The 13,671-nt window shown below is 44.8% G+C and overlaps 1 protein-coding gene across 2 annotated transcripts in view; it reads right to left on the minus strand.

The window, feature by feature from the left end:
• Positions 1 to 13,671, minus strand: part of ITGA8 (integrin subunit alpha 8) — a 181,183-nt gene that overhangs the window by 126,016 nt on the left and 41,496 nt on the right. For both annotated transcript variants that reach the window (XM_084858984.1, XM_084858985.1), the window contains exons 8-11: positions 12,052 to 12,096; positions 7,310 to 7,353; positions 5,213 to 5,269; positions 3,918 to 3,970 (exon numbers count right to left, since the gene is read on the minus strand). In XM_084858984.1, the coding sequence (XP_084715110.1) occupies positions 3,918 to 3,970; positions 5,213 to 5,269; positions 7,310 to 7,353; positions 12,052 to 12,096 (199 nt within the window). The remainder of the gene's footprint in view (positions 1 to 3,917; positions 3,971 to 5,212; positions 5,270 to 7,309; positions 7,354 to 12,051; positions 12,097 to 13,671) is intronic.

A 13,671-nucleotide genomic window follows, 5' to 3' on the forward strand; every position in this document is an offset into this window, starting at 1 on the left:
ATGATGCAGCTGATTGCTGGAAAATTGAAATTTCCCAGTAACATATTACCTAGGGGAAAAGTTGGTTGGAATGCTGCATCACTCCAATACCAATTGCCTAGAAAGAACCTTATTTTGAAAGAAAGACATCTATCTACAGATGGGCGGCAGGTGCTGGCGGAGCACTAGGGGCAGGCCATGCCAGGTAAGGGGAACAAGGGAGAGATGTGTAATATCTGTTCCCTGTTCCAGGCCTGTTCAGAGCCAAAGGATGGCTGGGGGAGGCGTGACTCCATCTTCTGGCCTTCGTTTGCTGCTCTGCAATGCCAGGTCTGTTACCCAGAAAACATCCCTCATCCATGACATGATCCGGGATGAGGTTGCAGACCTGGCATGTATTATGGAGACCTGGCTGGCTGAGGCTGCTGCTCCAACTCTGGCAGCCATGTGCCCAGCCTGGTTTTCGTATGCACTGCAGCCGAGGACTGGGGATTGGGGAGGGGGAGTGGCTGTTATCTACTGGGAGTCCTTGGTCTTCACCAGACCCCCTCTCCAGGAGACCAAGGTTGCTGAGTGCATGTATGGGAGGATGGGCCTGAAGGACAGTCTAGGGATTCTGCTCGTGTACTGTCCACCCCACAGCATGACTGACTCCCTGGCCAAGGTGCTTGAGGTGGTCTCTGATGTGTGTGTGTGGTCCTCTAACTTATTGGTGGTGGGGGACTTCAATGTACATTCAGAGGCCATCCTCAGGGGGGCACCTTGGGACTTCATGGAGACTACAGCTTCCTGGGAGTTGTACCATATTCTAACTGGGCCCACCCATATAGCCGGTCATGCACTAGACCTTGTATTTGTTTCTGGAGAAGAGGGGAGTGATCTGGAAGTCGGGGCTAAATTCACCACCCCCTTGTCATGGTCAGATCACTATCTGGTGACATTGGACTTCTCAGTTCCACAACCCCTCTGCAGGGGTGGAGGACTCATTAAAATGGTCCACCCCAGGCGCCTTGTGGATCCGAATGGATTCCTGAACGTGCTTGGCTGGAGCACGCAAATGGCCACTCGGTCGAGGCCCTGGTGAGTGGCTGGAATGCTGCAATCACTGGGGCATTAGATCGGGTGGCTCCGAAACGCCCTCTCCCTCGAACAGGGTTCGAACTGCACCATGGTTTAATCCGTGGTTACGAGCCCTGAAACAGAAGGTGAGACGGCTAGAGCGCCGGTGGCGGAAGACTCGCTCCAAAGACGATCAGACACGGGTTAGAGCTGTATCTTCAGCCTATCACATGGTGATGAAGGCAGCAAAAAAGGAATATTATGCTGCCTCTATTGCGTCCACAGAGTGCTGTCCAGGAGGCTGTTCCAAATGATCTGGAGCCTGGTCGGTCCTGTGGCTCCGGAACCACTGGAGCATTCTGAGGCCTCCTGTGAGGCCTTGACAAGGCACTTTGTAGATAAAATTGATCGTATTAGGATTGTTATTCCGTGCGCCGTGGATACAGTTAGCGAGCAAGAGGCGGCCTGTGGCAAACTGGTTTTGTAGGATCGGTTCCAGCTTCTTTCTTCTGATAAAGTGGACAAGGTACTTTCATCTGTAAAGCCGATCACCTCCTTATTTGATCCTTGTCCATCTTGGCTTATTATAAGCTGCATAGAGAGATTGGGTGAGGGGATCAGGGTGGTGGTGAATGCCTCCCTTGAGGAGGGAGTGATGCCATCAGCCCTCAAGGAGGCAGTGATAAGACCGCTCTTAAAGAAGCCCTCCTTGGATCCACAAGTTTTGAACAACTTTTGCACAGTCTCGAATCTGCCATTTTTGGGCAAGATCATTGAGCAGGTGGTGGCGATGCAGTTGAAGGCACACTTGGAAGAAGCCAATTATCTAAATTCATTTCAATCGGGCTTCAGGCCTGGGCATGGGATAGAAATGGCCTTGGTCGCTTTGGTGGATGATATGAGGAGGGTTTTGGAGAGGGGTGAATGCTCCTTCCTTGTTCTCCTCGACCTCTCAGTGGCTTTTGATACCGTTGACCATGGTATCCTCCTGGACCACCTGGAGGGGTTGGGCATTGGAGACACTGTATTATTGTGGTTCCAGTCCTTCCTCTCCCGCAGGTACCAGAGGGTAGCACTGGGAGAGAAGGTGTCAGACCCGTGACCACTCACGTGTGGGGTGCCACAGGGTATCATCCTCTCCCCGATGCTATTTAACATCTATGTGAAGCCACTGGGGGCTATCATCAGGAGGTTTGGGGTGCGGTGTCATCAATATGCGGATGACACGCAGCTCTAGCTCTCGTTCAAATCTTCACCAGGGTTGGCCGTGGAATCCCTGTCTAAATGTCTGGAGATGGTGAGTGGCTGGCTGGGGAGGAATAAGCTGAAACTGAACCCTGACAAGACCGAGGTACTTCTGGTGGGACACAAGAGGCGGTTGGGGGATGTTGACCTGGTGTTGAATGGGGTATGGCTACCCTTGAAAGACCAGGTCCGCAGCCTGGGGGTAATTTTAGACTCCCAGCTGTCCATGGAGGCTCAGGTGTCACCCGGGAGCCAGACAGTGTTGTACCAACTCCATCTGTTATGATGGCTGCACCCCTACCTTCCTGACCATCTTCTCCCATCGGTAGTACATGCCCTGGTCTACTCTCATCTAGACTACCGTAATGCACTCTATGTGGGGTTATCCTTGAAGATGGTTTGAAAGCTGCAGCTGATTAAAGGCAGCTGCCGGTGTGATCACATCACTCCAGTGCTGAAGGAGTTGCACTGGTTACCAGTTGTTTTCCGGGCCAAATTCAAGGTGTTGGTTTTGACCTTTAAAACCCTATGCGGTTCCAGCCTAGCCTACCTCAAGGAGCGCCTCCAGCAACACCAGATAGGCTGCTCAGCAAGATCAGCCTCGGATGGCCTTCTCTCTGTCCCATCAGCCAGGACAGCTAGGCTGGTGAGGACGAGGAAGAGGGCCTTCTCTGTGGTGGCCCCCACTCTGTGGAACTCCCTCCCTAGGGAACTCCGCCATGCCCCCTCTTTAATGAGCTTCCGCCACGCACTGAAAACTTGGTTATTCAGGCAGGAATTTGGGGTGGTTAAGGGTATTTTTAAATAATGTTTTAATGTATAATTTTACTGTTTTAAATTGTACCATTGTATATCGCCCAGGGGCCGCGGTGGCTTAGTGGTTAAGACGCTGAACTGCAGACCGGAAGGTCGGCAGGTCAGCAGTTCGAGACCCGAGTGCTGCGTGACGGAGTGAGCTCCCGTCTTCAGTCCCAGCTCCTGCCAACCTAGCAGTTCGAAAGCAAGAAATTGCAAGTAGATAAATAGGTACCGCCTCGGCGGGAAAGGTAACGGCGTTCCGTGCACCTCGGTGTTCAGTCATGCCGGCCACATGACCACGGAAGTGTCTTCGGACAGCGCTGGCTCTTCGGCTTAGAAACGGGGATGAGCACCGCACCCTAGAGTCGGACACGACTGGTTGGGGACACCTTTTTATATCGCCCAGAGCGGCCGGGTGACCAGACAGATGGGCGATTAAGAAATTTAATAAATAATTAAATAAATAAATAATCTACAAAGTTTAGAAAAACCCAAAAATTTAGGAATAAAACCACACAGAGAAAGAAGACTAAAAGATGTATTTCTTTTGGCTTTTCAGCAGATTGGTATAATCATTTTTTTAGAATATGAAATGATAACCTAATATTGGAACTTTTAGGAAGAGGATTAAAAGATTTAGGAGTCTAATTCTAACTAAACATACACAGCTAAGGAATGCTCAGGCACTCAGCCTATGGTGGCCCTGGAATGGTCCCATGGGCTTCAGAAGACCAGTTTTGGATTAGGTGGCCTGAATCCATTTAAAAAGCCTACATTAAACAGGGTAGATACAGAAAATGGAGCATACAGTGAATACATTGCCATTAGCTACTTACTCATCATTGTTAACGTCTGAAACTGCAATGGTGTATCCAAAATAAGATGCCATCTGTAAATAAAGAGTGCCCTTATTTTTAAGTATCCTTTTCAAAGCTCTATTCACAACTAACAACACTCCATCATATCCCATTTCATATATAGACTTGCTTAAAATATATTTTGTGCTGTAACTTTTTGGAGAGCCTTGTATTCCCTGCCTTAAAATGCTGATATGTAGGCAGGGTAGGCCCTAGGATAAATAGCTCCCCGGGAAAGGAGAACCTCTGGTGCCCCCCCACCCCATAGTCAGTTCTGTAAGGCCACCCAGAGAATTTATGGGGCCAGGTGCAGGGGTGATTTCCATCGAGATCAACATTGCTCAAAAGCTTCATCTCTCAGCCACTGTGCTAGAGTTTGCACAAGTCAGAGTTCAAACAGCCACATTCTAAGCTGAGGCAGTGCACCACGCAACACAGCAGAACAGGTTTTTTTACTTACAATATTTTTTGTTTTGTAGCAGTTCCTATCTTTTTTGCAAGCACTCTTTATTTTAGAATATCCATTATTTTTATCTTTAAAAATAATGAAGAGAAGTCATAAATAAAAAAAGGTATCCAGCTGACCTCTTACAACTTACAGCTTTATTTTATTGTTATTTATATAGTGCTTAGAGTGTCTACAGTATTGGAAGTGCTAAGTGCTTGGAAACGTTGCCTCAAAGTAAAGCTGTGTTCCGCTGATTTTTACCCAGCGCAAATGACATCCAAGTGGAAACTGAAAAAGAAACATACTTTAAAGCTAATTGAAGGAATATAACTTTTGTAGTTAGTACCCAAACAACCTATAGAACCTTAAAATAAAGGTTACAGACACTTGCTTTTTGCCACCCTACCTCACTGCGGACAGTCCGTTAAAAAAAAAAAACTGTGCAGACTGAAGGAGGGAATCCTCCAGGTGTGCCTGAACAAAAAAACACTGCAAGCTGGATAATTGTGAAGACGTTTAATTGAAGATGGCTTCAATTAAACGACTTCACAATTATCCAACTTGCAATGCTTTTTTGTTCAGGCACACCTGGAGGATTCCCTCCTTCAGTCTGCACGGTGTTCTGGTGCCTTCCCTCTTCATTTGTTCAATTAGAAAAAAACAAAATATAGCCACTGACCTCAGCTTGGCACCCCCTTCAGCTCAAGTTGGGGGCCCCCTTGGCTCAGCCTTGAGTCCCCCTCAGCTTGGTGCCCCGGCGACTGCCCAGCTCATCCACCCCTAAGGCTGGCCCCGTATGTAGGTATGTTGAAAGACTGAAAATTACCTGTTCACCAGTGAAATTCTGAATGAAGGTCAAATCTGTGGAATTTATAATTGAAACCTGGAAACAGAAAAGAGAAAGCTGTCAATTCCGCTGCAAAGCAGTATGTTCCAGAAAAATTACAAGGATCCATTTTTGAACTTGTATTCCTACTATTCTAAATATACTATCTGTCACTATTCCAAATAAACAAATGGATAAATAAATATTGGCACCTTAAAGACTAACAGACTTGTTATGGCATACGCTTTTGTGGACTAAAGTCCACTCCATCAGTTGCAAGGAATCATAAATATTCCTATCATGTCATACATTAGAGAATAATTCCTCTCTGTCTTCTTGATAGGTACCTTTAAAGTACTGAAAAGTGTTTTTTTAAAGAACCAGTTTCTCCTGAATCTTCCCTACTTTAATAGGTCCCTAACATTTGCTCATAAGAGATTTTTAAATGGGCTTTCTTCTCTCAATCTTCTCTATCCTGACTCTATCTTTCAAGGTTGTAACTAGGTGATTTTTATTCATTGGGCAGGCTTCAATCTCTGCCTCCACCCACATCCCCCCGCCCATCCCATTTCAACTTGAGGGGAAAAAATGACAAGTACAATGATATAGCTAATCAAAACACAAATAACTTCCCTTCTTCAGGTCCTGCTTTGCCCCTTCCTGATGGCTGTAAGATTGGTAGCTGCACCTCTCATGCTATCACAGCTACTCTGCCTTTGTCTCTTCCCTAAAATGTGGTAACAAAACTGGATACACCCAAATGAGGGCAGAGTGCAATTTCTTCTGAGAACTGCACAACTAACTCTTTATCCCCAGTATATAAAACTATATGCTGGATTACATAGTAAGCTGCTGGAAGAAAGGAGGCATAGTACTGTTTAGAGATGTACAATTTCCAGAAATTTTGAGGCCATGGGGCAAAAAAATCAAATTTCCCCCTTTTTTTCAGGAAAAAACTGGAAATTTTGGGGAAAATCAAAAAATAAGCAATACTTATTTTTTAGCGCATTTTACAGATCTAAAGTCACTTTGTGCTTTAAGACAGGCTTCCCCAGTCTGGTGACCTCCAGCTATTGTGGACTTCAGCTGCCATCAGCCTCAGGCAGCATGGCCAATGATCAGGAATGCTGGGCAGTGTAGTCTAAAACATCCAGAGGCCACCAGGTTGGAGAGGGCTTTCTAGTCCTAAAGGTATTTTATGTATAATTTAGTTTGCTCATAACATTATCATTATATTTAAAGCTTTTAAAAGTAAACTCCATTAGTAAATGTGTAATTATTGTCTAACTAGATTAAGCCTACATTAAATGACTGCTACAGCATCAGAAACACAGGACTCTATAGAACAAAACCCAAACTGTCAAGGATGCACATTTACTGTCAAGAATGCACAGCGGTGACTCCACTCCACTCACTCAGTTGGGAAACTGAGCATAAATGTCTATCAGTAAAATATACTTTAGATCAATAATTTTAATAAAGAATGAAAGAAATAACTATGCTGGGAATCTTACAGAAAGGATTAAAAACCATTTCCCCCATGGCTTCATTATTTCCAGACATTTTACATCTCTAGTCTTTCTATAAAAGAGTTCTTATTATTACATAGTTTTTAGAAATCAATTTGGGGGGAGTAAAGGCAGGGTAACAATATAGAAATACTTTGTCTTAAATTCTAAAAGAAAATATTTTATAATCCAGAAACTGAGCTGTTCAATTTTTCCAATTCTTTGGGAAAAAAACAAAATGGTCCTCGGGGGGGGGGGTGTTTTTCCCATTTTTTTTCTGATCGTTTTCTGGGCCTTCACATCTCCAGTATTGTTAAAGAAAAAAATCCTATCAGGTGTGTATAAAGGCTGTTCGTATATCTAAAGAAGCGGACCATGTAATGAATGCCACATTGCCTTTCCGCTCTGTAGTATCTGCATACTTCACTGCTAATGAAAACTGCACTTCAAGTTAAAGGACAAATTTCAATTTGCAACTGTGCTTGTTTTTGTTTTTTTAAGAATAAAACAAATATACCTCGTTCAATGCTCATTTATGGGGTGAGTGGGGAAGGAGGAGGAGGAATAAAACATTTGGTAGATTACATACATAGCCAAAGTTCTGTGCACCTCTTGGGACGCCAGCTACCAGTTCTAAAGAGAAATTAATAGTCTGAACGTTAACTTAGTGCAATACCTGCTTACACAGCAATTGTTCAGAAACTTCCAGTGGGTAGCCTGACTGGGGCCGTTCATGCATATTTGAAGTATTTCACACATAGAAGAAGAGATCAGCTGCCAGAAGCCCCGAACACAATAAGTTTACAGTAGTGCATCCTGATATATTAACACCACCCTGCCCCGACCATCAGGTCAGCTAATCTAAATTCTGCCGTAGAAGATCTGTTCACAAATCTTACTCAGAGAGAGACATCTTAGAGAGGCCTGAAGTGCAAAGCCCAGGACCAAACCATATCATTTGCTTTTATCCAGTACTAGGGGTCTGACCCCCTTCACGGATCACTGCCTTGTTGTGGCGAAGGGGCTTGCACAACTCAGTGAAGCCATAAGCTATGCCGTGCAGGGCCACCCAAGACGGACAGGTCATGGCGGACAGTTCTGACAAAATGTGGTCCACTGGAGAAGGAAATGGCAACCCACTCCAGTATTCTTGCCAAGAAAACCCCACGGAACGTATCACAAGGCTAAAAGAGATGACGCCGGAAGATGAGCCCCTCAGGTCGGAAGGTGTCCAATATACTACTGGGGAAGAGCAGAGGGTAGCACCAGAAAGAGTGAAGCAGCTGGGCCAAAGCCGAAAGGACACTCAGCTGTGGATGTGTCTGGTGGTGAAAAGAAAATCCGATGCTGTAAAGAACAATATTGTTTAGGAACCTGGAATGTAAGGTCAATGAATCAAGGTAAGCTAGAGGTGGTCAAACATGAGATGGCAAGATTGAACATCGACATCTTGGGAATCAGCGAACTAAAATGGACAAGCATGGGCGAATTTAATTCAGGTGACCATCATATCTACTACTGTGGGCAAGAATCCCTTAGAAGAAATGGAGTAGCACTCATAGTCAACAAAAGGGTGGGAAAAGCAGTACTGGGGTACAATCTTAAAAACGATAGAATGATCTCAGTACGAATCCAAGGCAAACCATTCAACAACACAGTAATTCAAGTCTATGCCCCAACCACTGAGGCCGAAGAAGCTGAGGTTGATCGGTTCTATGAAGACCTACAACACCTTCTAGAACTAACACCAAAAAAAGATGTCCTCTTCATCATAGGGGATTGGAATGCTAAAGTAGGAAGTCAAGAAATCACCGGGATAACAGGCAAGCATGGCCTTGGGGTACAAAATGAAGCAGGACAAAAGCTAATAGAGTTTTGCCAGGAGAACACGCTGATCACAGCAAACACTCTTATCCAACAGCACAAGAGGCGACTCTACACATGGACATCACCAGATGGCCAATTTCAAAATCAGATGGATTATGTCCTTTGCAGCCAAAGATGGAGAAGCTCTATACAGTCAGTCAAAACAAGACCTGGAGCTGACTGTGGCTCAGATCATGAGCTGCTTCTTGCAAAATTTCGGCTTAAATTGAAGAATGTAGGGAAAACCACTAAACCATTCAGGTATGACCTCAATCATATCCCTGATGAATATACAGTGGAGGTGAGGAATAGATTTAAGTGATTAGACCTGATAGACAGAGTGCCTGAGGAACTATGGACGGAGGTCTGTAACATTGTTCAGGAGGCAGCAACTCAATCCATCCCCAAGAAAAAGAAATGCAAGAAAGCCAAGTGGCTGTCTGATGAGGCTTTACAAGTAGCTGAGGAAAGAAGGGAAGCGAAAAGCAAGGGAGAAAGGGGATGATATACCCAACTGAATGCAGAGTTCCAGAGAACAGCAAGGAGAGACAAGAAGGCCTTCTTAAATGAACAATGCAAAGAAATCGAGGAAAACAACAGAATGGGAAAGACTAGAGATCTCTTCAAGAAAATTGGAGATCTCAAGGAAACGTTTTGTGCAAAGACAGGCATGATAAAGGACAAAGAAGGTAGGGACCTAACAGAAGCAGATGAGATTAAGAAGAGGTGGCAAGAATACACAGAAGAACTATACAGGAAAGATCTGAATGTCCCTGATAGCCATGATAGTGCGGTCACTGAACTTGAGCCGGACATCCTCGAGAGTGAAGTCAAGTGGGCCTTAGGAAGCATTAGTAACAACAAAGCTAGCGGAGATGACAGTATTCCAGCCGAGCTATTTAAAATCCTAAAAGATGATGCTGTTAAAGTGCTGCATTCAATATGCCAACAAATCTGGAACGCTCAACAGTGGCCACAAGACTGGAAAAGGTCAGTTTACATTCCAATTCCAAAGAAGGGCAACGCCAAAGAGTGTTCAAACTACCGCACCATTGCGCTCATTTCACATGCCAGCAAGGTGATGCTCAAAATCCTACAAGCTAGGCTTCAGCAGTATGCGAACCGAGAACTACCGGAAGTACAAGCGGGGTTTCGAAGAGGCAGAGGAACTAGAGATCAAATCGCCAACATTCGCTGGATCATGGAGAAAGCAAGAGAATTCCGGAAAAACGTCTATTTCTGCTTCATTGACTACGCTAAAGCCTTTGATTGTGTGGATCACAACAAACTATGGCAAATTCTGAAAGAGATGGGGGTACCAGACTACCTTACCTGTCTCCTGAGAAACCTGTACGAGGGTCAAGAAGCAACAGTAAGAACCAGACATGGAACAACCGATTGGTTCAAAATTGGGAAAGGAGTATGACAAGGCTGCATATTGTCACCCTGCTTATTTAACTTATATGCAGAGTACATCATGAGAAACGCCGGGTTGGATGAATCACAGGTCGGAATTAAGATTGCCGGGAGAATTATCAACAACCTCAGATACGCAGAGGATACTACCCTAATGGCAGAAAGAGAAGAGGATCTAAAGAGCCACTTGTTGAGGGTGAAAGTGGAGAGTGCAAAAGCTGGTTTAAAACTCAACATTCAAAAAACTCAGATCATGGCATCTGGCCCCATCACTTCCTGGCATATGGAAGGGGAAGAAATGGAAGCAGTGACAGATTTTATTTTCTTGAGCTCCAAGATCACCGCAGACGGTGACTGTAGCCATGAAATTAAAAGACGCTTGCTCCTTGGGAGGAAAGCTTGGGAGGAAAGCTATGGCAAACCTAGACAGTATAGTAAGAAGCAGAGACATCACCTTGCTGACAAAGGTCCATCTAATCAAAGCTATGGTTTTCCCAGTAGTAATGTATGGCTATGAGAGCTGGACGATAAGGAAGGCTGAGCGCCGAAGAATTGATGCTTTCAAACTGTGGTGCTGGAGAAGACTCTTACAAGTCCCCTGGACTGCAAGGAGGTCAAATCAGTCCATTCTAAAGGAAATCAACCCTGAGTGCTCATTGGAAGGACAGATACTGAAACTGAAGCTCAAATATTTTGGCCACCTAATGCGAAGAGAAAACTCTCTGGAAAAGACCCTGATGCTGGGAAAGACTGAAGGCAAAAGGAGAAGGGGACGGCAGAGGATGAGATGGCTAGATAGCATCACTGATGCAATGAATATGGACTTGAGTACGCTCCGGGAGAGAGCGCAGGACAGAAAGGCCTGGCGTGCTATGGTCCATGGGGTCACGAAGAGTCAGACACGACTGAACGACTGAACAACAACAGGGGTCTGACAATTTTAGGATACTATCCTGCGAGAGAGAAAACATTTTGACTCTGTGCATGTGACTCTTCACTTATGAACTTCACAGCCTCATCCAGAAATCTACAGGATGTGTCCTCGTACAGAAATGACCCACTGATTCCTTGTTGGTATGGGAGCTTCAGTAAACACTAGGAAGATGCTAAAAAGTATATGCAGAAACTCACTCAAGATGAAGCTCCACGTGTGCATTGGAATGAGGGATGTATGGATTTTGTACAGTCTATTCCGTCTCTGTTTGGAAGATTGTCAGCTGCCTTTTGTTCTGTTGTCTGCTCGTTGACAGAATTGGATTCTTTTCAATTTCCCGAATATTTGCACTTGCAGAAATGCACAAATCCCCCTAAATATGCAAATTTCCCCCAAATGTGCAAATCCCCCCCCCCCATGTGCATTTCATACTTTAATCTATGGGGAAAATGTGCATTTTTAGCTGGTGTTTTTGTATTTTACATGTTTTTCTACAATAAAATTTGTGTAAAATTTTGGAAAGTAAAAAAAACAGCCCGCAAGTCCACAGAATCCATGCGACTCGGGAAAAGCTGGCACACTGTGGAATCTGCAGGTCAGATTCACAGAAATTTGAAATCATTTGATTCCGTTGCAGATTTCGCCAACATCCCTAACTAGAATGCATTCAGAGCTCTAGATCAGGGCCATGTGTATAACACATTCACACATTACATTCACATGACATAGAATGCACAAAAAACACAACTAATTTTGTTGTCTTTCCTATCAAGATGGCTGCACCCCCAGATGTGGCCTGGCTCCTACTCCTGGTTCCACCCTCCCCCCCCCCAATCATTTGGTGGTTTCCTTGCTTTTGTGCAATTTTCCCCTATTCTAAAGGGTTGAAATGCTTCTCCTAAGGTTACTGGCAATAAGAGCTTTAAGCAAAAATATGCTGGTATTCCTGGTATTTTTTTGGCCCCACAGCCTGGCTTCAGTCCCACGCGCTACTGGAATGTGGCCCCTGAAACTTCTCTGAAATGGAATTTGTCCCTTGGACTGCAACCCTGAAGTAGAATAAATGAGGAATTCACAGGCCATAGACTTTATACTGAAGGATATTGGTGTCTTACCTTGTTGAAAATCTCCAGTAAATTCACCAACAGCCACCGAGTATCCTGTTGAAAAAGAAACCTGCAAGCATGAAGCCTGTGAAACCACTTATGTCTGAAGACAAACATTTCTGGAAGGACAACCAGATCTACTCTCTGTTTCAATCATCTTCATTTTAAAAACACATATTATAAGCTAAAGTATATAAGGCCAGGAAAAGGAAAACAATTTGTCAGGATTTTACAGCTAACTTCGTTATATGTCTCAGAAGCACAATAAATCCATGGAGTGAAGCAAGTAGGAAAAAACATGGCTGCGATTATAACACAAGATGAACTGTCAGTACATCAATACTTTATAATTCATGTAAATATATTTTGTCCCTAGTGGACACAGACTGTAGCTCCTTGGTGGAGCCCCTGCTTTGCATGCAGAAGGTCCCAGGTTCAATCCCCGGCATCTCCAGGTAGGGCTAGGAAAGGATCCTGTCTGAAACCCCGGAGGGCCACTGCCAGTCAGTGTCAACAGTACTGGGCTAATGGTCTGACACAGTATAAGGCAGCTTCCTATGTTCCTACAGGATGCACAGTGCCACAGTCTGAAGTGTTCATGTATGTACTGAAAAGGGAAGGTAGAAAAATTTTATTTCTCATGGTAAACACCAGCTCTTATTCAAGATTCACACATGTTGCCTAGTCCCTGTACCTTTCTACAGCACAATAAGGCTAATCTAGCTAGCTGAAAGACAAGTTGATGAACAAGGTCAGAGAACTTGTTCAGCATGTATCTTTATCAATGTCTGAAATAAAGCAACAATTTTCAGAAGGGGTGGCCATATTAGTCTACTGCAGCAAAAACCACAAGGAGTCTTGTGGCACCTTTAAGACTAACAAATAAATTATGGCATAAGCTTTCTTGGACAGATGCTTAAAGTGTTAACCTAAATTGCAGGTAGATACACACATGGCTGTGTGGAGGGGAGGCGAGATTATGAACTGTGAGGTCAGGGGGGAAAAAATGCAGTAAGTACAGTCAGTGATAATTATGTTACTTGCCATGGCCATTCACAAAGAAATGTTGGTGATAACACAGACATCCTGGCATTAGTAAACCAATTAACACATGTAGTATACTAATAAACCTTTATCCTGATTTAAGCTACAACTGTTTCAGGTTATAATGAAAAAGATTTTTTAAGCAATTAAGGGCGCAATCCTATGGGGACAGGCAGCCGCCTCCGAACTCAGAGGCGACCGCCTATCCAATGCAGGGCAGGAGAGGGGATCATTCTCTCTGCGCTCCTCCTGCCCTGCATTTTCGGCTAGACAGATGATTTCAGCTGTCTGGCCATGGGAAGGCGGAGTGGGGGAGGAGGCTGCCAGACGACACAGAGGATGTGTTGTGCCAGCATTTCCACGTTTCCTGCTGTGGAATGCCCCTGGAACGCCCCATTTTGGCTGCTCTGTGCTCCTCTTCCGAGCACAGAGCACAGGGCTGTTCCACGCTGCCTGCGAGGCAGCGCGGGAGCGGGGGAAGGTCAGTTCTCTGGGAACCAACCTCGGAGGGGGGCTCTGAGGTCAGTTCTTGGAAAACCACATATCCTATGGCCATCTAGCCGCTGACTAGCGGCCATAGGATTG

This window comes from Heloderma suspectum, chromosome 5 (genome assembly GCF_057233095.1).
Source record: "Heloderma suspectum isolate Gila_16-S chromosome 5, 16-S_ref, whole genome shotgun sequence".
Lineage (NCBI taxonomy): Eukaryota > Metazoa > Chordata > Lepidosauria > Squamata > Helodermatidae > Heloderma > Heloderma suspectum.